Source organism: Euprymna scolopes, chromosome 2, assembly GCF_053919585.1.
Source record: "Euprymna scolopes isolate OS-2025 chromosome 2, ASM5391958v1, whole genome shotgun sequence".
NCBI lineage: Eukaryota > Metazoa > Mollusca > Cephalopoda > Sepiida > Sepiolidae > Euprymna > Euprymna scolopes.
This window is the reverse complement of record NC_136483.1, coordinates 55,229,109-55,252,574: the sequence shown is the minus strand read 5'-3', so window position 1 is coordinate 55,252,574 and position 23,466 is coordinate 55,229,109. Positions and strand designations below refer to the sequence as shown.

The following is a 23,466-nucleotide window of genomic DNA, read 5'->3' as shown; positions in this document are numbered from 1 at the left end:
TTGTTATTTTAAATATTCCTAAATCATGAGTTAATGTAAATGCATGATAAAATGCATAAAATTATTCAAATAATTTGTGAATTATGCTTAACTTTTCGAATATATTATCTTCATAAAATAAAAACAATAATGAATAAAGAAATATTTATTTTTTTTTACATATAAAAAATGTAACTTGCAGTATTTGCTTCCTATTTCATATGGAATATTTCAATAAAATGTTTTCAATTTTATGAAAATCAGAATTGTTCTAAACAAACATAAATTGAGTGTTATATAAGCAGACGAGATCCTTGGGGCTTAGACATTTTATTACTATTCAGTTATTATTAGTACGAATAAATTAAATCTAAAATGTGTTTCTTTTTTATATCAAGCACGAATGCATCTTCACAATATTGTTGCTATGAATGAATTAAAAAAAACTATAAATTGACGCACTAATAAATTATATATATATATATAATTTATTTTCATGCAATTAAAAATGCCAAATCACAAAAACATTTTTATGGTGATAGATCGTTTTAGTTAAGAGTAGCATAGACATTTTTTAGTTATAGTGACAATGGATGACCAATAACACCAATTTTCCATACTTTCGAATATCCTTGTGCCTGATTTGTGTAAAATGTAAAAAAATTTTATGTTTTTTGCAAATAAATAATTCAAAGTGCAATATATGTTCTCCATATCATTAGGGACATTTTTTATGTAATTATCTCCCTTGAAAAATGTAAAGTACGGACAAATATACAAATAGAAAGTGCTGCTTATATTATAAGTAAATATCTTATTCATTATCATAATTGTCAAAACATTTCTCTCCTTTCAGACTCCTTTGTTAACCAGGCTTGATCCTGAAATAACAGCCTTAATCAAATTTGTAATATGGCGGGTAAGTCCATTATTTATACGTCTTCAATTAGTGCAGCCTTAAATAAAAGTAGTAATCATTTAAATATTTTAATAAAAATGTCAGTACTTGTCCATAACTCTAAACCCTCTCCCTTAAGAAAAAGCAAAAATAAAGACGTCTTCATGATTTATGTACCCATGACGGAAAGGAAATAGCTTACACAAAAAAATCATGTAAATAGATCAAATAGTTTAATTTTTATAAATAAAATGATTTTTAAGTGGTTAATGCAAATTTGAAGACATTCTGATAATGTACAAGGTTGAATAAGAAGAGTTATTTTAAGGGAAAGTTAACTGGTGATAAATTTTAAGTGGCATTGCTAGATCATTGTTTAACCATAAAGTTTGATTTTCTATTTTATAAAATAAAACTACTTGATCAAGTTACATGATCTTCTTTTTATTTTTTCTGGCACAGGTACCTTCATAAAGATTTTTTTTTTCTTTGGGGTGGGAGAGTTATGGACAATTGCCAAAATTTGTATATAGATTGTACTAAGATTTATGTTTACATAGAAAGTAAGTCAATTTTTGTTTTGTGTGAATTGGTATGGCTCAGTAAAGATGAAAGGACAAGGAGAGATAAGAGGATATATGAGAGGGATGAGTGTAAAATAGACCTTATGAAGTGGATTGACAGGAAAAAGATAAGGAAGTGAGAAAGTATAAGCTAAAAAACTTCTATGGTGACTAATTGCTCTGACAAAAATATGCATGACTGATTATGAATCATGTTTTTGCTCTGGGAAATAAATGCATGTTTATTTTTAAATCTTTATTGTAATTTAGTAGCTTTTTTTTTTTTTTTTCTTTTTGCCTGTTTGTTCCCAAAACTATTTTACAGAATTTATCATGAAGTATTATTGATACACCCAAAGGGTAATGCTTATGCTAGTACTAAAACAATATAGATTCCAACACTATTAAGCAGATTGTAAGTAATTTGGCATGCAGAATCCTTGGAATGCCAAATATGTCATAGCAGATGGAAAGTATAGTACTACTGCTACATTTATACAATAAAGTAATCTTGATCCCCCCTCCCCTTTCCTCTGCAGTTCCAATAGAAAAACAACCGAACACTATGGGAGTAACGTACCTTTTTTTGTGAATGTGTTGGAATAATAAATGACCTTATTTTAATACTTTAATGCTTTGTGTAGTTTTTCTACTTCTATTTTAGGTGTTGATTCAGTTTAGTTTTTTATCTAATTACTTTATTTCTCTTATGTATTTTTCCTAAAGTAAAGTTTATTCTGTGTATGCAGTTGTTTACTATTTCATTTCTACAGTTTAATAGGTATAGGAGAGGGGGTAATTTTTATAATTTCAGATTTCTCACTCAAAGATGGGTTGTTTAAATTTCTACATGTTGTCGTATTTTCCACTCAATTATTGGTGAGCGTCTGCTTTCTTTGGGCACCCAGTAATGGGTTGCTAGCATGATAAAAAAATACTTAGGGATGATAAAAGTATTATACAGCATTGCACTAAATTTAGCGTGAAGACTCCTTGGGATCCCTGATATAAAGAGATCAAAATGAAAAACTAGACCTACTACTACTAATAATAATAATGTAATTAATACATGTAATATGAGGGGAGTTCCAAACGTAATGCTTCCTTTTTTTTTCTGCCTGAATGGATCAAAGGGGATTACAAATTGCATTGTTATGATGACTGAACTTATGTATTCATGACATGAAAGTTTTGCCTTTTTATTGTAGATATTGACAGTATGAGACTCCAAAAAGCAATCCTTGTCATGGACATGCATCAGAAGCAGAAATGTATTATTGAATTCCTGACAAATGCATTAAGAATAGTGGTGACTATGTAGAAAAATAAATTCTGAAGTATAAAAGGTTGCTTGTTTTAATGGTATCATTCTCATCTTCATAGATCTTTTGAAAAAAAAAAAAAGTAGGAGGCTTTACTTTTGTAACACCCCTCACATAACCGATATGTGTACTGTGGTTATCAATTCTTCATGTAAAAAGCCAAAATTATACAATTTTTTTCTTTCTATTGTGGTTACATAAGAAAGACACAACTCAGTATTTAGTGGAAACAAAATGTATTAACCTGAACAGCAAATACAAGTATGGGTATACGTTAGTCCGATTGCCAAGTGTCCATGACTTTTACATCGCTGCCTAAAGACATATTCTTCTGGTCTTTAGAGTAAGTGGAAGAGTTCATTATTATCTGCAATGTTGAGCACCACAACATTTATCCTTTTTATCTCTGCCTCCAGTATCTACAAAACAAATGCTGTGCAAAATGAGGTTTAATAATAAGAGGTAGCCAAATGTTGGTAGCCATTTTGTTTTAGGTTATAGCTGACTGTCCAGATATGTTGGCAGAACAGTCCAGAATGAAAGATAAGTATTTCTGTTTATCTCTTCTGAGCCTCCAAAAGGTTCTGGCTTCCTCTAATTTTTTTCCTAAAGTTTGTATTTTATATGATAATAGACAAATCGTTTAAGTGTTTTAACAAATGCTACATATATTTATAAAAGAATGTTGATTTTATCAGATTCCAAATTATATTTATATAAGAATTAGGATGGATAAAATGAATTTCCTGAACAGAATGTTCCCTTACAAAGACTAAAATCATAATATAATAATACTAAACTTTATATCTAGAATCCTTATTGCAATTTTGAACAAAATCCATGACTTGATTTTGATTCTACAAAATATTAGGCTTAAACTTTAAAAATTAAGCTTAAGGAATCTTTAAAAATTGAAATTCAGGGAATCTTGTTTCATTGGTTTCATAACTATGGATCAAATTTAATGTAAATCTGAAATATTTGAAATTTCAAATGGGAAGTTTTTGTCTATATTATGCCACTTATAACCCTTTAAAATATTTAAAAAATGTTTATTGATGTCTAATTTTGTTAAAATTTTTACAAAAATCAGATATACCTGGATATTCACAAAGCTTGTACCCACTTTTTACTTCATTGGCATAAAATTAAATTAAACTAAATACAACCTACATTACTCTCGCTTACCTAACAGCTATGTCCCAAAAGTCATAATGATCAGTTAAATAGTTTGGGAATGAATTATGTACATACAAATATATAAATATAACTAGATATGTATGTATGTCAGTAGGTTGAACCAACTTCCTCTGAAGGAGAAAGTGTCAAGGGAATATTAAATTCATAAACAATCCCCAGTCACATGTATATCTGTTCGTTTTTTCCAGTTTTTGTAGAGAGATGTTGACGTCCTCTTACATACAGTGCTCTTATTCCTAAATGGTTACCTATCTAGCATTGACCAGGCTCCATGTTGCTTAACTTCTGTGATCTAACGAGAACCGGTGTGTCAACCTGATTATGTAATTAGAGCTGTTACTCAGATAAACGCAGAAATAAAGACTGCCAGTGTTATGCATTCTACATGTTCCTCTCAAGACAACTAAGTTAATTATCCTGAAATTTGAAATTCATTCCATTTAACCATTAAACGTTTTGTTTCAAGTGAATTGTGAGGTGCGCAATAAGCCTAAAATATAGGAAAATCTATGGTAGAAAAAGTATGAACTCTCAATTTTCCCTCAGTTATGGGTAAACAGTAAATGATTTGTATTCAATGAATCGTTTACCAGAGGTTTTGTGTTTCTGTATCAAATAATCAAGATAGAGGATGAGATATGCTGTTCAATATACAAACCAAATCTTAATCAAGAATCAATTTTTTTCAATTTGAATTCAGATTGACATGTATTTATATCTGCCTATGTTAGCATCTTGGTAAAAAATAACAAAATAGACTATGCAGAAAGTAAGGAGGTTCTTGTCCAGAATCCTCCCTATTTTAAAAAATAAAAAAAATCTATATGATGTATGTATTTGTGACAGAACAAAAATATTGTATTCTAAAAATCACATAGATTAATCAAGTAGTTTTATTTTTATATGAGTAAGTAAAAAGGACCATCTCCCATCGCCATCATGAAGAAACGAGCAGATAACTCCACAATAATTCAAACTTGTGAGATTAATCTTGTAATGCCTATGATTTCCCATTAATTTTTTTAAATTATTTTTTTGATAAAAAATATAACTATTTGATCAAGTTATGTGATTTTTGTAGCATGATTTTTTTATTCTGTCAACAAAATTGTCATATATCAAAGATTTTTCTGTATTTTTGTTTTTTAATATAAAAGGAATTCTGAATAACCACCAGAAAGAGAAATAAATACACAGTCTCATTTCAATATCAATTAATTAAAAATAAAATAAATAAACATTTTTTTTAATTTATTTGATTATTTTCTGTTTTATTTTATATTTGTTTTTTTGTTTCTGTATTTACACTGTCACACTGATCGATGTAGCTTCCAATAAGTTCAGATTCTTTTAAAAATCTCATCTGGAAGCTCCCAATACTGACCATGCAATCTATTCAGTCAATAGTTTCCTAATTTCTTCCATCACTCCCCATCGCCCTCTTTGATTTTATCTCTTTATTCTCAAGTCTTTTTATTGTTTGTTTTCTGTATTTGCAACCGATGTGTCATATGTATTATTTGGATTATTCGAACTACTGTTCTCATCTTGAGTGTTATTTACACAACGTTTCAGTTGATGTAACCATCGGCCATTTTCAGGGAATCTGTATGTCAAACTCAGGAATCTGCACAAAATTTTGAATGGAACCCTTGATTAAATTCACAGGGGTAGCATGCTCTTGTTCTGTCAGTCATGATTAGGTAGAAATACAATAATGAAAAATAATTCATAATTGTATTTTAGCTTGCACTGGGGATTGAACCTTCAATCTCGAGAAGAGACTTTTACAATTGAATTTTATCAAGTACTCTATTCACTGCTCTACAATTTCTTGTGAACACCTAAAATACAATTGTGAATTATTTAGGACTTCTACCCGGTTATGGTTGACAGAAGACGAGCATGCTACCCCGTGAATTAAATACAGGGCTCTTTTTGAAATTTTGTGCAGATTCACAAGTTTGACAGACAGATTCCAGACTTTGACAAAATGTACCTGAAAAAGCTTGGAGGTTAGATCAAGTGAAATGTTGTGAAAATGACACTCAAGATAAGAACTGTAGTGTGAAGAACCCAAATAATACTCATCTAAAAAATTCTGAACTGGTACTTCAGTTGGACAGTTCAAATATGTAAGCACAAGAAGTTAATTATCTTGAAATTTGAAATTTATTTCATTTCACCATTTAAAGTTTTGTTACTTATGAATCATAGGATGCACAATTAGCCTAACACATATCAAATCTATTGTGGAAAAAGTATAAATCCACCATTTCCCCTCAGCTGTGCATAAACAGCAACTTGTGTTCGATTAATTGTATATGATGGATCATTTACTATAGATTTTGTGCTTCTGTATTAAATAACCAAAATGGGAGAGGTGATATATTGTTCAATAGACAAACCAAGCCTTAAACAAGAATCAGTTCTTATCAATTTTGTATTTATATTTGACTTGGTTGACATATCTGTAAAAATAAAAAAAAATTCATTTAATCAATATTTTCTTAATTTCTTCCCCGCTGCTCTTTATTTTTTCTCTTTTCATTCCCAAATAGTTTTCTGTGTTTGCAACCGGTGCTTCAATCGGACAACAGATTCTCAAATTGAAATATGTAAGCACGAGAAGACGTGAAAACAATTCTCCCTGGATGTCACGGAAACAAAAATTATTGCATGGCTTCATTTTGATTGTCCTACCTTGGCTAAAAGAACGGTTCAACATCACAGTCGATGGACTCGGCTTCTCTGGATCAAATACACAACTCAAGGTTGGTCATAGTTTTTTTTTTGTTTTATTTTTTAGAATCAATTTTCAAAGCAGATTCAAACTAGCTTTGCATATTGTTGTCATATTTGGGCTGGTCGATCTCTATCCCATTTGAAGGTTTTTAATAAGATACAGGAACATATTTATAATTTGATTGTTTCCCCCTTTCTTCTTCTTTGCAACCCCTCACTTACAAACATGATGTTGCTAGTCTCAGTCTTTTCTATAAATAGTATTATAGCATGTGTTCTTCAAAATTGTCTGCTCTATTCCCTGCTTCTTTTGTTCTAGCTTTTTTGACTCCTTGGTCTAGTGGTCTCCATCAACTTATTATTTGGATACTTCATTGTAATACAGCTTCCTATTCCAGTAGCTTCTTTCCAAGTACTGAAAGCTTGTGGAACTCTTCCTGCTGTTTTCCTCCTACCTATAACCTTGGTTTTTTTCAAGACTAAACCCAATAGGCATCTCCTGTCTTTGTTATCATTAACTTTCATTCTTGTTAGCCCCTTACATAAAGTGGCTTGTCATGAACAATTTCCATTAACATATATATATATATATATATATATATACACCCTTTAGAAATCCAATATGTCAGGCAATGTTCAGAGGAATAAAATATCTTTATATTTCTTATTCCAACTATGAAGATATTTATCCTAGTTTTGTAAATAAAATGTACTTTAAGTTAAATTTAATGACCTTATGTTAAACTTGTTTTAATATCATATGTTTTTAGAGAAAGTAAAAAAAAAAAAAATGATCCTCATGAGTTGAGGCATAGTTGATGCTTGGATGAGTAACATATCAGGAGATAATATCCCTGATCATACTAGCTCTGGATGTACTCCATAAAATAAAGCACACAAGAAAAAACTTGAGAAAACATGTAGGAGCACATCATTAAAAGGTTGTCATTGGTCTGCAGGTAGAAATTTGAGATGGTTGATGTCAGTTAGAATATCATATTGAAAGTAAACAATTGATTAGCTTAACCGCATCACATAAGAGAGAGAGAAATGCTCTAAAAAAAACTCTTTGTTACTTCTATCAAGTTAAATAATTGTCTCTCTTAGTAAAACAATTATAGCTTCATTCAGTGAAGTAAATAAAATTAATGTTGTCTCCTTTAGAAATATTAGTCTTTTCGCGCCCTAAACCTTATGACAGATAGTATATGATTTTCAACTTGGATTTTTTCATAATGGTTTAAGAATTAGAGTACAAATGAAAATCATGAGGTTATTTGCAATTTCTGAAAATGTTTACTTTGCTAATTCTTGAAAAGGGTACAAATAATTTTTTGTGATATTTTATAAAATATCACAAAAAATTCCATGTTAGCATTCACGCACAAGATTTTGATGCATTGTTAATCAAGGTTTTAATCAACTAAATACGCATAGATAATACAAATATAGCTCTGAACAATCAGAATATATGATTAATGAACCATCACTAATCAGCCAATGACAATTATTGACACATATTCATAATTCTACATGGCTTTCTCATATGTAAACAGACATGTACTTTTAAAAAAAGACATAAGTATTTAATACTTTTTATTTAAGTATACATAGGAACAATTAGTATATACTAGCCTGGGTGCCCAGCATTGCCCGGGTGTTTGGAAGTGTAAAAAAAAAAAAAAAAAGTGGTAGTAGGCAGGCTCAAACCCATGACGCAAAGGCGGAAAAAGAAAGTGAAAGAAAACCTGACATCTTACCGCTACTCCATGACACGACCGGAAGTGTAAAGCATTCAAACTTAACATAGTCAATCAAAAAGATGACTTACAGAAATAGCGTTGCTTTTAAACCTCCCACGAAGGTCGTTTTTAATGTGGGGGGGAAAAGCAGCTTCACCAAAAAAGAGGATACTATGGCAGTATCCAAATAAATATTGTTTCAGTATGAAGGGGTTTCCCCTACATTGACCAATTAAGGAATAGATACTATCCGGCATTTTTGTTCAATTAGGTTCACTTTATATGAAAAAGACAAACACTCGAAACAAGGGAATTTTTTAAAACTTGATAAAAAAAAAGATAGAGCCAATGTCCGTTTGCAAATCTGTGATATTACAATCTAGGAAGTATAAGAAAACTTCTTCCAGAATCCAACCGATGTGAGAACCCCCACTCAAAATGCCTTCATGGACATACACAAATGCTCGCGCCCATTTTGCCTTTTCTATATATTAGACTAACGGGGGGTGCTTGGAGGTGTGTGTGTTGGGGGGGGGGGGGGGTAGATCAAAACAACCCTGTTTAAAAAAAAAATGTTGGCCGGGTGTTTGTAGATGTAAAAGAAAGAAAAAAAAGTTTTAGTAGGGAGGTAGGCTCAAACCCAAAGCCTTGACGTGAAGGTGGAAACGAAAGGGAAAAAAAGTGTGACACCTAACCATCTCGGCCACAAGGGGAGAGGAAGTGAAAAGTGTCTTAATTTAATGTTTATGCAGTGAAATTGACTGGTGCGAGAAAGTTAAGTCGCGTGATGTTTGACCTTATTATGTTCAAACTAAGTTTGGTGCTGCAAGCCAGTTTCTGTTTCCACCCCAGCATTCGCTTTTTTTATACTGAAAAGCGTAACGAAGACATGGCGATCGAAAAAAATCTCGAAAATAATGCATAAAAGTCAGGCAAATTAAAGGTCATAACTGGTAGATATTATTATCTAGGGGGTATATAAAAAGTTATAAGGAGTGACCCTACTGAGAAGCCCGGCGAAGAAAGCCTTTGGTGGACAAACAGAAAAAATGCACACACACACACTAACACACATTTTGGCTTTTCTATATTAGATGTATCCGTAAAATGCTAAATTATTTATGTTAATAATTAGTGTTGTAACTTTTAATGCATGACAGATAAACTTTTGTTGAACAAATCGAAACATTCCTGCTAATAGTTTTCATTTTCCTACTTTATATATAATATATAATCTGGTTTGATTACGAGTCAAATTGAATCTTTCGATAGCTCAGATAATATCACCTGTGTGAGCTCCGGCTACAAGTGAAAAAATACAATATATAATTGGACAGTTTTTGCATATTGCTTTTGAACAAAGACCCGGTTCTCAGCATTGCCTGAGGAGTTATGAAAGAATTTTAAGTGTAGAAAATCTTAAATAATCATTTTGAATTGTTAAGTATCTGTCTATCAGTGGTGCCCACTGGTAATATGACACAAGGCCTGAACAAAGTAGGTAAGTGAAACTTTTGTCTGAATTGTTCTAGCGTTTTTTTTTTCTCACATGCCCCTATTCCGAAAGCGTAGCAGCCACCATCATACTGATATAAGTAATTGAGCAATAAAAGTAATTACTACAAAAATCGTGTAACTATGCAATGTTTAGTTTCATATTAGTCATAAGAAAAGTTTGGCACTCTAGCATAATTTGACGCGGATCCTTGGGATTTTGCGTAAATTATGGTTTGTGCTCATCGGGCAGTCCCGGATTAAGATAAATTACAAAACAAAGAAGCCAAAAAAACTATAAATACAAAAATTCAAAATAAAATCTACTCTAAACTTATTGAATATATGTATATTTATTTTTTCAAGAAAACTTGCACTTTGTATTGATTATTAATATTTTTTTTATTTTTTGCAATTTTTGGAATTTTTTATGACTGTACCCAGTGTAGTATAAACATCGCCAACCTCACCATGTTAAGAAGAGTCTTTGGAAAAGAACACCCCAACTTCAAAAGCTGTTCTTAATAATGGATAGATAGGAGTGTTAAAAAATTCCCTCCGTGCCGTCGTTTTGTGTGTTTGTTTGTCTTTTTCGTATAAATATAGTGAAACTAATCGAACGCAAGTGCCTGGCATTCGGCCGGGTAATATCTGTTCTGTAATTGGTCCTTAGTCAGTGTAGGGGAAACCCTTCATACCGAGACAATTACTATTTATTTGGATACTGCCAGAGTACCCCCTTTTGGGGGGGAGCTGGTTTTCCCCCCACAGTAAACTAATTTGCTTTTGTGCGAGGTTTAAAAGCAACGTCATTTCTGCAAGTCATTTGTTTTTTTTATTGACTACGTTAAATTTGAATACTTTACATTTCCGGTCGCGTAGTAGAGGTAAGACATCAGATTTTCTTTCACTTTCTATACTGCCTTCACGTCACGGGTTTGAGCCTGCCTGCCTACTACCACTATTTTTTTTTTTTGCTCAACACATATCTACCACCACCTGGGCACCTACACTAGTAATATAGAAGAGATTAAGGATTTAAAGACACTGAGATATCACATTAACAAAATAGTGACTTAAATAATTTTGATAAAATAAAATTTACTGAAATATTAAATAGAAAAACTTGGTTAAAAAATGAATGACCTTAAAATTGTTAGTTATATTTTATGAATATTTTTTTTTCTTTTAAAGGTGAACAAGTATATCGAATGGGCAGAAAAAATGCTCAAATTTGCTGCCCTTGTCAACTTTGCTATTTTTCTCCAAACCGGTGTTTATTCTTCACTTACAGAACGTTTCTTGGGAATTCGACCAATGTTTCCTCAGAGGCAGTCAATACGACAGGTAAGCAATGATAATGAATCAGATTACAAATATAAAACTTTTGTCACTTTTTCAATATTAAACTAGGTAACTTACCTCATTGGGGAACTTCAAAGTAAAATCTGTATTTACTAAACTAAATGAATGCCATATTGATATTGAAAAAAAATGAAACTTTTTGATCCAGATTAGCAGAGAGTTTGAAATAAGTCTAAATCAATTTAACAGAATCGTCAATTCTTGTCCAGAATTCGTCCTAAGGGAGATAACTCGGCAATAATTTGCAAGGTTTATATTTGCCATTTTGAAAACAATCTAAAAAAAAAACAAGACAATGGGAGATAATTAAAACATACAAGGGTTAATGTTGTAATGCCAACAAATTCTCATTAACCACTTAATGATTTTTTTTATATAAAAATAAAACTACATAATCAATTTACGTGATTTTTGGAATATGATATATTTGGTTTGTCATGGGTACATACATCATACAGATTTTTCTTTGTTTTTGTATTTAATATAGAGGTAATTCTGAACAAGAAGCAAATTGTTTTTAATGTCTGTAGCATAGAATGAGGTATTCCTCCCCCCTCTCTCCAGATTGCCTATCCTCATTTTCATTGACAGAAACAGTTGTTCATGACTCTTATACATAGCAGTTGGCTCATTGGATTATGATGTCTAGTTGTAAAGATGGTCATAATGGTGACAAAGCAATTGTAGTGATGTTGCTGTTTTCTACTTTATTCTCTTGGTGGCTGGAACAATAGAAATAATTAAAAAGAAGAACAAAGAAAAATTTAGAAATGCTGCTGAATAATTTTCCATACAATATAGCTAAACTTTAGAATATGAGAAAAATTATACATTTCTAATAAACTATTTTGTTTCTCTTGTAGATATTTTTATTATTTTATGTTGATTTTCTTTAAATTTATTTTCAGGTTTCTTTTGAGTTTATGACACGAGAGCTTTTATGGCATGCCTTTTCAGTAAGTGTTTTACGTTTATTATTCATTCTTATGAGTCAAACCCAGTGAAAAATGCCACATTTACTGTCTTCTATCTGTATAATTTAATATTATTGATAATATTTTGTCTGAAATAAATTGTATGTAATATTAAAAAAATATATTTCTTCATTTTTCTGCGAAATTTAATCATTGTCAGCTAATTTTTAAAACATCAAATAAAGTAGCCATGTCTTTTTTTTTTATTTATTCAAAGTTATAAAAATTTAAATCTTCTTGATACAAATGTATTTTTTTCTTAACATAAAAAATAATTTTCTGATAAATATTCTTTAAATATACTGAACGTCACTTTTTTATTTACTTATTTAAAATTGTAACAGTTATATGCATTAAAATAAAAAAAAAATAAAAAGAAAGGAAAAGTGTAGATTTTTATAACTTTTAAAGTCAACCAGATGGTAGAATTCGATTTTGGAACAATTCATTTTGAAATGGACAAAGTCTATATGTGTTTACCTTTTGTTGGTCCCCCGATTTATCGGAGAGGGACTTATGTTTTCAGTGACATCCATGCATCTGTTAGTCTGGACGATTGCCAGATAACCATCCATTAGTTTTTCCTGACATTTTGCCACAAATTGTATTTCATTAAATAGATGTGCACAGTTAAAAAAAAATGTTTTTTTGCAAAAATTCCTGTTGCGTCCCCAGGGGCTCAAAAGAGGTAAAAACTGCCCCAGAATGGCCAAAGATGACACGTTTTGCCCCATAACTTTTGATCCATCCATTAGATTTTTTTTTTGAAACATGGCCAAAATATGGAGTCCATTGTTCTTAATATAAATCCAGTATGGGTGACACTGGCAAAATTCTGGTTTGCGTCCCTGGGGACTTTTAGTGCTAAAAATGCCCCTTTTTGTGACTCTTTTTTTGTTTCATATTTCTCAACAAAAACTGACTATATAGTGGTTTTTCATTGTGATTAACTCAAATATACATGTGTTAGGGTCTGAAACTGCACCATTATCCATTTATACTGGGATTTGGCGTATCCAGGGGCTCAAAATAGGTAAAAAATGTCCCAAAATGGCTAAAAATTACGCTTTTTTCCCCATAGCATTTGATCCATCCATTAGATTTTCCTGAAACTTGGCCAAAATGTGGAGGCTATTGTTCTTAATATAAATTCAGTATGGGTGACCCTGGTAAAATTCTGGTCCACATCCCTTTGGGACTTTTAGGGCTAAAAAAACCTGCCTTTTTGAAGCTCTTTTTTCATATTACTCAAAAACTTGATATGTATGTCTATATAATGGTTTTCCATGATGCTGAATTCAAATATACATATCTTAAGGCGTGGAACTGCACCGTTTATCCACTTTCACTGGCATTCGGCGTTCCAAGGAGTTCAAAAGGAGTTACAAATGCCCTAAAATTGCAAAAAATGACACTTTCTACCCCATAACTTTTGCCCCTCCATTAGATTTTTCTGGAACTTGACGAAAGTGTGAAGGCAATTGTTTTTCATATAAATTCAGTATCGCTGACTCTGGAGAAATTCTGTTTTGCGTCCCTGAACATATACACTTGTCTTAGCACTAACTCAACGTTGGCCCTTCACACTTCTCACATTCATCATTTCTTCACTATTTTTGTAGCGTCATCTCACATGCAGCACCAGAGGGGGGACCACGCACGGGCAGCTTGTTTTAATTACAATTACCTTGGTTATGAGACAATTTCATTTTTTTAAATGAATGATGGAAGGTGATCAACCAATGTGAATAAGCAGATTATTATACAAATATGTAATTATTTTTCTTATTTCTAAAGAAATACATCAGGTGCTACTAGATCAGGCTATCTAAAGATACTGGCTTCTTGACGTAAAATGCACTAAACATTGATGTTAGTTTTTTTTTTGGGGGGGGGGGTTACTCTTCTTTTGCAAAACTTAATCATGTTTTGTCAAGTTAAAAAAACAAAAATAACAATTTTCTTCAATAAAATAATCAATCCAAATGCTGTAAATAAATATTTGAAGATATAAAGAACTTGAAGCATCCAAATTGTTTTTCAAAATTACTTTATTCAGCATCAAACAATATAAAAAGGGGTGATATGCCATAAGACAAACATAAACCAAACCAAAATAAAGCAGTGTTAATGACACATCACATCACGTTGTCCTAAAATGAATGATGACCCCATGTACTCTTGCTCCCTTCCCGTAATTCCATATTATGATTTATATATTGTTTTTTTTTTTTAATTTATATCATGTTGAAGTTCTAAATAATAATTATAAATAACAACCTCATTTGAGAAATATTGTCAAATTTTGTTTTTTGTTATAAAATCTTTTGTATTTTTTCTTTCTCTCCAGGAATTCCTATTCTTCCTTTTGCCGCTTGTAAATTTCCGCCGTTTGAAAAGTACTATGTCTTCTTATTTTTTACCTCAATCCCGTCAACCCCCAACGCTTCCACACATGCGCACAGATACAGACTTAACTATGTGTGCCGTATGCAACCAATGGCCAAATAATGCCCACGAGATTGGTTGTTCCCACGTCTTCTGTTATTATTGTGTTATGGTATGTCCATCTTTCTAGCTTTCTTTTTTTTTTTTCACTCATTTAAATCTATATTTTATATTCTATACCTATACTCATATTGTTACTGTTCATTTAGTATTATTACACTGAGATAGTATTGAGAAGAGGTTAAGGAAAAAATGGAGTATTTGGGCCATCCGCAAGTATAAAAGTCTCAATTTCATAATTAAGTCCAATTAATTTAAACAGAGTTCACATAGGAAGTTTTAATCAAAGTAAAAGTTAGTCATCTCTTCAAAGTTGTATAATTCCATGATACAATTTTAGATTTGGAGATAGCTCAATATCTAAGAATTTCCATTAATTGCTTAACAATGATTTTTATTTATAAAAATAAAACTACTTGATTAATGTATGTGATTTTTAGAATATGATATTTTCGTTTTATCATGGATATGTACATTATACAAATTTTTCTTTATTTTTCAATATAAAGTGACTTTCCTATCGATGGGGATTACTAGGTGTTCTTTACCATTTCAGGGCCAGTGTTAACAAAGATTTCTGGATGCTTTTTTCTTGGATGGTAGTGGCAACATTTATAAAAGAAAATTTACACAAGATCGATATTTTGAAGTTCAACCCTTCATACGACAAATATCAAAAAATTGGCTAAAAACATTAATTCCTTCACCCTCAACTAGGCACTTTTCTACAGGGAGGGGCCACTTTTTTCGCCAATATTTTCCAAAGTCATCCCCCTTTTCGATTGACTAGCCTAAATTTAAACATTCATCATTGGCAATGAGTGCAACAGCAGACATCACATTTATTTTTTCATGTTCTTTTCCTTCTTTGTGGTATGGGTTCGAGCCTGCCTGCCTATTACCACTTTTTTTTTTTTTTTTTTTTTTTTTGCTCAACACACACCTCCAAACACCTGGGCAACGCCAGGCTAGTACAATATAAGTGGCATTTTCTCTATTTGTTATATGTGTGTAGTTTGAATTTTTTTCAAGGGACAATTAAAATTTTTAGTATAAAATGGCACTAATGTTGTGGAGAACAGATACATTTGATTTTAGCCAAGTAGCCATAAAATTTTTTTTTTTTTTGTGACTGAAAGAAAATGTATAAATTTTTAAATGAATAATTTTACTTCTAATTAATTCATATAAATATTGTAGGGTCTGTGTTCACACCTGATAATTATAAAAAGTAACTACGTTTTACTTTTAATTCGTTCATATCAATAATATTGTGGGGTTTTCATTTGCACTTGACATTTATATCAATAATATTGTGGGGTTTGAGTTTGTTTGCACTACTTGATAATTATAAAAAGAAAATACGCTTTGCTTTTAATTTATTAATACTAATACTACCATGAGATCTGTCTAGGTCCGGAGGATCTATTTTTTATATATATATATAAAAGTGTATGTCTGTGCGATGTTTGTAAATCGTTATAAAAAGAAAGGTTAGAGAATCTACATAAAATCTAAAAGTGTATTCCAATGTTAAATTTACCAGGAAGACAATGGAATTGTTCCCGAATTTCAAAATTCTTCCTTAAGTAAGCTATAAAATTTTCTGGGGAAGTCGATGGAAGTGACCCCAAATCTCTAAGTGCCCTCCTAACCCAAGAGTGCTGGAAGAAGAAGGTGGGTGGGTGAACCTCTTTTAAAACTTTGAATATATTCTATTTTAATGCAAATTATATCATATGTATAAAATTCTCTGTGACAATGTAAGTGATCCCAGATATCTATGTCACCCTCTATGTACAGAATATATACATGCCCTAACTCTTTTAAGTAACTAAAATAAGTAGTAGATCAAATAATATATTTTTTGTTTAATAAAATGACATGAAATTAACAAATTTTGATATATTTAGATAGATTGAAAGGCATTACATTTTATCTGCTTTACTTTGTTCCCTCTCTCTCTCTCTCTCTATATATATATATATATATATATATATATATATATATATAATAAAGGAGAACACTTCTATTTCTGTGCATGTTTAAATATGAAAGAACACTAAAATGTACATTAAATATAAGTGTATTTGCATGTGAACATAACAGATCTAGTTTTGTGTCTCTAGTTGCTCCCTAAAAGCGCTATTAATACTATACTCAATGAAATTATTCTATTTATAAGAGTTTTTTTTTTTTTTTACATGGGGGATCACCACTTATCAAAGCCCGGAAGCCACTCAGGGTTATTTTGTGTACAATAATCAATGGCATAATATCGTAGTAGTAGTTGTTGGAGGTTTGATAAAGTGTCTTACTTAAGGGGGCAATTAATAAGAAATTTGTTTATGTTGGACTTAAAGACATCCAAGTTGTAGTCAGGTGGGAAACAGGCAAACGGAAGGTGTGCACTTCTCAGAAAGAAGCTTTGTTCATGGAATCTACGTTTTGATTTAGGCACAGATAAAGAGTGGGGGAATTTACTGACAGTGGTTTTAGCTAGACTGGTGTTTATCATGAAAGATTGGCAAGGGGGAGGCCAGAGATTGGAGCTCGGACGAGCACTTGCCATGGAAATAACGATAAAACAAAGACAGGCTCGCAACATCTCTTCTGTGGGAGAGAGGTTGCAGGGAAGAGAAAAGGGGATCCCCCACTAAGCCACAAAGTCTATTTTGTACTTTGTCAAGGCAGGATAGGCTGTTTTTAGAAGCTCAAGCCCAGATGTGGCAGCAGTATTCCATCTTTGGACGTACTTGGCTTTTATACAGATAGAGAATTGCATCAGTAGGGAGATATCTTCTGGAGTGGTAGAAGGATCCCACCATTTTCCTAGCAGCCCGGGTAACAGACTTGATATACGTGTTCCATTTCAGATCAGGAGTAAAGGTCAAACCCAGAAGCTTGTCAAAACATGAAGCCTCCCTAAGACGAGAGCCATCGATTTCAATTGATGCTAGATGAGGAACAGAGCATTGATGATGTAAAGATAGGAGTTTGGTTTTAGATGCATTAAAAGTAACCAGTCATCTCTTCCCCACCTGAACCACGTGCTCAAGATCAGAAGAGAGGGAATCAGAGAGAGCTTTGTCATTTACGGCCTTTGATGTGTTGCCATAGATGGTCATCTCATCAGCATAGATGTCAACGAATGATTTAAGTATATATTTTGGGAGATCATTGATGTAGATCAGGAAGAGAGTTGAGCTCAGGATGGACCCCTGGGGGACTCCAGCATTAATACTGTGGCCCTCTGATTTCTGCCCATCAACCACTACTCTTATGAGCCTATCAGAGAGAAATGATTTATCGAGAAAAACTTTTCCAGTTATACCGTAGCTGGAAATCTTGTGAAGTAGGTCCTTATGCCATACCTTATCGAAGGCCTTTGATATGTCAAGAGCAATTGCCCTAGAAAGGAAGCCTTTGTTGAGATTCACTATTCTTATGGGATATAACTGTTAGCACTTCAGCTGTAGATCTAGCAGAATGGAAACCATATTGCATGTCACTAAGGAGGTTATTTCTGCTGAGGTGGTTGACTACTTTATTTAATATGGATTCCAGTAACTTAGTCATGACACACAAAAGACTTATTGGTCTATACTGAGAGGGAGATGACTTATCACCTTACAAGGTTTTCCAGGGTGTTGGAAAGCACTTCTCCTTAAGGCAACGCTTAAACAGTTTTGTAAGTATGGGGGCAAGTTCTGGTCGAAGCTTTTTCAACACTATAATTGGAATGCCGTCTGGGCCAGTTGCTTTACTGGAATCAATGTTCTTGATTAGTTTGACGACCTCATGCACAGATATTTGTATGTTGGATAGTGTTGTCTGTTGTAGGAGGAAATACGGGGAGTTGATGTCCTTCGTCGCAGAGGGTAGTGTTAGCTGCAAAGTTCTTGGCAAATAGTTTGGTCTTGTCTGATGCTGATGAGATGACCTCAGGTTCATTGATGATGGTTGGGATAGAACGCATGCTTCTGTTCAGGATCTTGTTTGCTATTTGCCAAAACTGGTGGGAACCAAGCCGCTGCTCAGCTACTTTGGATTTGACGGACTGAGCATATAGCTCTCTTGCATTTTTTATTACTCTTTTACAGTGATTGCTGGCAGTCCTGAAATCAGCTTTAGTCTCAGTACATCTATTACGTTGGTAGCTATGGAAAAAGTGATTTCTGTGCGCAATGGTAGCAGCACATTCTGGGGAGAACCATGGCATTAACTGATACAACTGTGTGGTCGGAGGATTCCAGGGGAGATAGAATGGAACATGAACATAGCTCAGGGGAAGTTGTGAGAAAAAGATCTACAAGGCTTGCATACTGACCGGTTGTATCGGGCACACGGGTGGATTTGTGAACAATCTGAGTGAGGTCATAGGCAATGGCAAAATCATGACAGAACCTCTCCTCATCGTCTGTCTTATTTGAGTGGGTCAGCCATTCCACATTATGGACATTGAAGTCACCGCAAATGTGAATGTTAGCCGAAGGATAAGCAGACAGGATGAGGTCAATTTTCTCAGATATACTCTTAAAGACAGTAACCCCACTGTTGTGGGGGCGATAGAGGGCAAATATAAATGTGATGGTGTAAGCAAGTGCAACCCGGAAGCACATATAAGGTAGATTAGGGTCTTCTCTGGAGATATTTCTACCACATGGGAAGCTATCTTTATTATAGGCGCATATTCCATGTCCATGGCGATCTTGGGAGTCAGGTTTAGATGTTAAGTTAGAGTATCCTTTTATTATGAACTTATCTAGGGAAGTGGTTGGCCCTATGCCAGTTTCGCTTAGAAAGAGTAAGTCTGATTTCGTCTCCTGTAATTGGGTTTCAACCTCTGGAAGGTTGAAACGTAGACCCCTGATGTTGGAGAAGGAGACATGGTAGTAGGGGTCTATGTTGGAGGATGGGGTTCTAGGTTTGTTCATGTTTTTTTGGGGGGGGGCAGATATTTCATGTTGAGTTTTTGGGGTTTGTGGAACAGGTCGACAGACTTGGTTAGAGTAGGACAGAGAGGGAAAGTAAGAGAGAGAAAGAGAGGAATTTTTTTTTTTTTTTGTAGCACATGATAAGGTAAAGCTGTAACAATTACCAACTAGTATGGCATCGAGAGGCCCCACCAGAAACTACTACATGGTCCAGAATCCATTCACCAAATGGCAATACAGCAGCCCCAGTACTGTACACCTGCTGATAGGACAGCCTCCTTAGTGGTTAATCCAAGGTTCGGGTCTCTGACTATCATGCGGGAAACGTCAGCCCAGATAAAACGTTTACCTCCAGCACCCTTACTAGTGACGTGGCCACAAGGATAGACATAGAAACAGAAAAATTTCCGACATCTCAGGCTACTGTTCACAAAGTATTACCGACCTGGAAAGCAGCTTTTTCTTCACCCTTTGTCAGAAAAATCACTCATTGGAAATGAGGACTGAGGGACAAAAAAGGAGAAGCGAGAGTTACTGGAGCTGCCGATAACAGAACCACAGTGTATTATCTACTCTCCATTAAAAAAAAATAAATAAATAAATAAATAGAAAAAAATAAAAATAAAATAAAAATGTAAGGACGTATAAATATCTACTTAATATAAGTCCGTTACTCCGTTCTCAGTTTAGGAGAATATTTTAAAATGGTCTCCCCTCCCATAATTATGCGTAGATATTGGGGGGGGGGGGCTTTATCTAACCTCGATAGAGAATGATTAGAGCATTCTAGCTTTACCTTAGGTTAAAGTATTAACATATATCTGAATAGCTCAGTGGGTAAGATATCTAGCTGATAACATCAAGGGTGCTGTTAAATTAAACTCTTATTAATATGATATTGCATCTATCGTATACACTTAGGCAATGTTGGGTAACCCTACTAGTAACTAATAATATCACCATCTACATTTAGTAAATTTCTCATAATTCCCCCCATATTAAAATTACAAAAATACAGAAAAATCTTTAATATACATATCTGCGTAGGAACAGAAATACCATACTCCAAAAATCAAAAATTTATCAAGTGGTTTTATTTTTATAAAGAAAATAATTTTTCAACAATTTTAAGCAATTAATGGGAAATCGTAGGCATTACAACATAAATCTCGCAAATTTGACTTATTGTGGAATTATCTGCCCTTGTTTCTTTAAGATAGCAACACAAAACAGTTACTTTTTGCTTACGTATAAAATTTGATTTTCTTAGTTATACATAAAACTACTTGATCAATTTACATTAATTTTGGAATATGACATTTTCATTCTATGATGAGAATGTACACCATACAAACTTTTTTTTTCTAATTAGGGGCGAGAGCTAATTCCCTCAATTAATATACCACAATTCAAATGACTTTTTCTTTTTCTCTTATTTTTTGGACTTTGGCAGAGCAACTTCATGGCTGATCCGAGGTTTGAGTGTCCAGCTTGTCATAAAGACATTCCAAATGAATTTCTGATTCGTCCAGTCAAAACAGAATTGAACAGAAGGTAGCCTCTCTCTCTCTCGTCCACCTCAACACCTACTGCAGAAAATTTTCCTTTCTTTGTTATCTCTTTTTGAGTTCCTTAACAAAAAAAAAAATTTTTTTTTTTTTTCTAAAAGTTTTGGCACTCCAAAAAGTAATATTATTTTACACCTACAAATGAATTTTGCTCAGATGACCTGAAGACATATTTGCAATTTTTTCTTTATGGTCGCAATAAATTTGTTAATCAAATTTTTTTTAAATAAAAAAAACCTTTTTGGCTAACAGCATGTAAATGTTTGGTTTGCCGCTACTGATTCTGCTACTTTTTGGGTGGCTTCAAGAACATTCTTCCAGAACATTCCTCAAAGAAAATTTCTGCCATCTAAGAATAAACATTTTTTGTATTTGTTTTCATTTTTTTTATATACTTTTATGATTTATGCAACCCATAGAAATTGCACAAATAATTAAAAAGAAAAATTGTTTTTATTAATTTTATCTCCTTATATATTATATTTTACTATTTATATTTTATTATACACAAACAAGAAACCAAACCTTTCAACATCGGAACAGAATCGAACTAAGACAACATATTTTGAACAAATAAAGGACTCAATATTCTATTGAATAGAGCTATAACAATAATAAATGATAATGCAATGTATTTAACTTCTGATGATAGTTGATACCATGAAATCGCAGTAAAGTGTTAAAACTAAGTACATTTTTATCATTTATTGTACATGTGTGTGTGTGTATATGTAGAGAGAGAGGAGAGAACTTTAATTCTTACTAAACACTATTCTCAAGCGTCTCTGTACAGGGTTTTGTCAGAACAACTTGGCATGAAGATACTTTTTTCCTTGAAGTAAACCCTGACCAAATATTCAAAATCACATAGTATTCGCAGCCCAACTAAGATCTTCTTTCTATGGCTAACCCACATAAGCTTTTATGAGGAATGGTGTACTTTATCGAAGTGATGTTACCTCAAGTAATAGCATAAAGCTGGTTATCCCACCAGATTAGATTAAATTCTTGTCCTGGAATCCAGTAGGACCAAAACGAAAGATATACTACAACCTATGAAAATGGTTAATTGGGGAGAGGAAAATTATGTTCTCAATTTCTTTACTAACTCAGTGTTTGAGAGATAAAGAACTATAATGGAACATTTGAATATCTATGTATCTACTTTAGAGTTCAAGTGTTAGCTCCAGGTTGTGGGCCCCTTGATTTATGAGAACTTCAGCTGAAGTAAAATGAAACAAAATAAATATATATGACATCATGGCCAACATATGCACAAACTAATCATCAATGCTAAAAGTCAACCACCTATTTGATTATTGATACTTACTACATCCAAAAAAAAAAAAAAAGTTACACATCATACAACATAGCAACTATACTCGTGATAAACTAAGATGTTTAATTTGCCAATATTTAGCAAGAGATTCCCCCTTCAATCCAACGTACATGCATCAAAATAAAACTGCCACAACTTACCTGTGAAAGCTCCAATGTTATATATTACATCTTTTGTTGATATATAAGAAAAATTTATATTTGATATATAAGACATTACCTTTTTGCTTAGTAAGTTTATAGTTCTTAATAACACATCCTATTCACAAAGTCAAACATTTCCAACAAACAGAGCATACAATAAGATTTTTTTCCCTTGGCATCAAAATCAAGTCTATTCTATTCTAAAATGGCCTTTTCCCCGTTGAATACGGTATGTTGCTGGTCTTGTGCAGTTCTAGTGTCTCTCAGTCACTAGAACTCTTGTGCAGTTCTTGTACCTCTCAGGCTTTGCTTTCTCTCTCAGGTTAAATCACATTACTAATCACCTGTGCCACCTCTACCAGAGAATGCCCAGAGTATCCCTCCTCCTTCAATCCCACTTTTTGACCCTCGTCTCGCATCTTCCCAACATAGGAGGGCGATTATTAACCAGAGCATACAATAGATAACAAATGTATTTTAATAGACATTCTCATCTGTTCACGCATACACATAAACAAAACTTGCACAACTCAGACGTTTTAATAATTTCATAATGATTAACTATTATATGAAAATCAATCCAAAATTCAATTTTTATTTTTAACACAAATCAAAATTAGTCTTGTATGCTGACAAAACAGATTTAATTATGTTGACTGTAAATGTAATCACAAAGATACAAGGAAAAA

The 23,466-nt window shown here is 32.7% G+C and overlaps 1 protein-coding gene across 1 annotated transcript in view; it reads left to right on the top strand.

Moving 5' to 3' along the window:
• The window catches only part of LOC145291468 (peroxisome biogenesis factor 2-like), a 43,335-nt gene extending 21,580 nt beyond the window's left edge, over positions 1 to 21,755 (top strand). The window contains exons 3-8 of the mRNA XM_080137342.1: positions 836 to 898; positions 6,524 to 6,736; positions 11,138 to 11,290; positions 12,217 to 12,264; positions 14,633 to 14,842; positions 21,181 to 21,755. Coding sequence (XP_079993468.1) covers positions 836 to 898; positions 6,524 to 6,736; positions 11,138 to 11,290; positions 12,217 to 12,264; positions 14,633 to 14,842; positions 21,181 to 21,285 — 792 coding nt within the window. The 3' untranslated portion in view covers positions 21,286 to 21,755. The remainder of the gene's footprint in view (positions 1 to 835; positions 899 to 6,523; positions 6,737 to 11,137; positions 11,291 to 12,216; positions 12,265 to 14,632; positions 14,843 to 21,180) is intronic.
• The last annotated feature ends 1,711 nt before the right edge of the window (positions 21,756 to 23,466 follow it).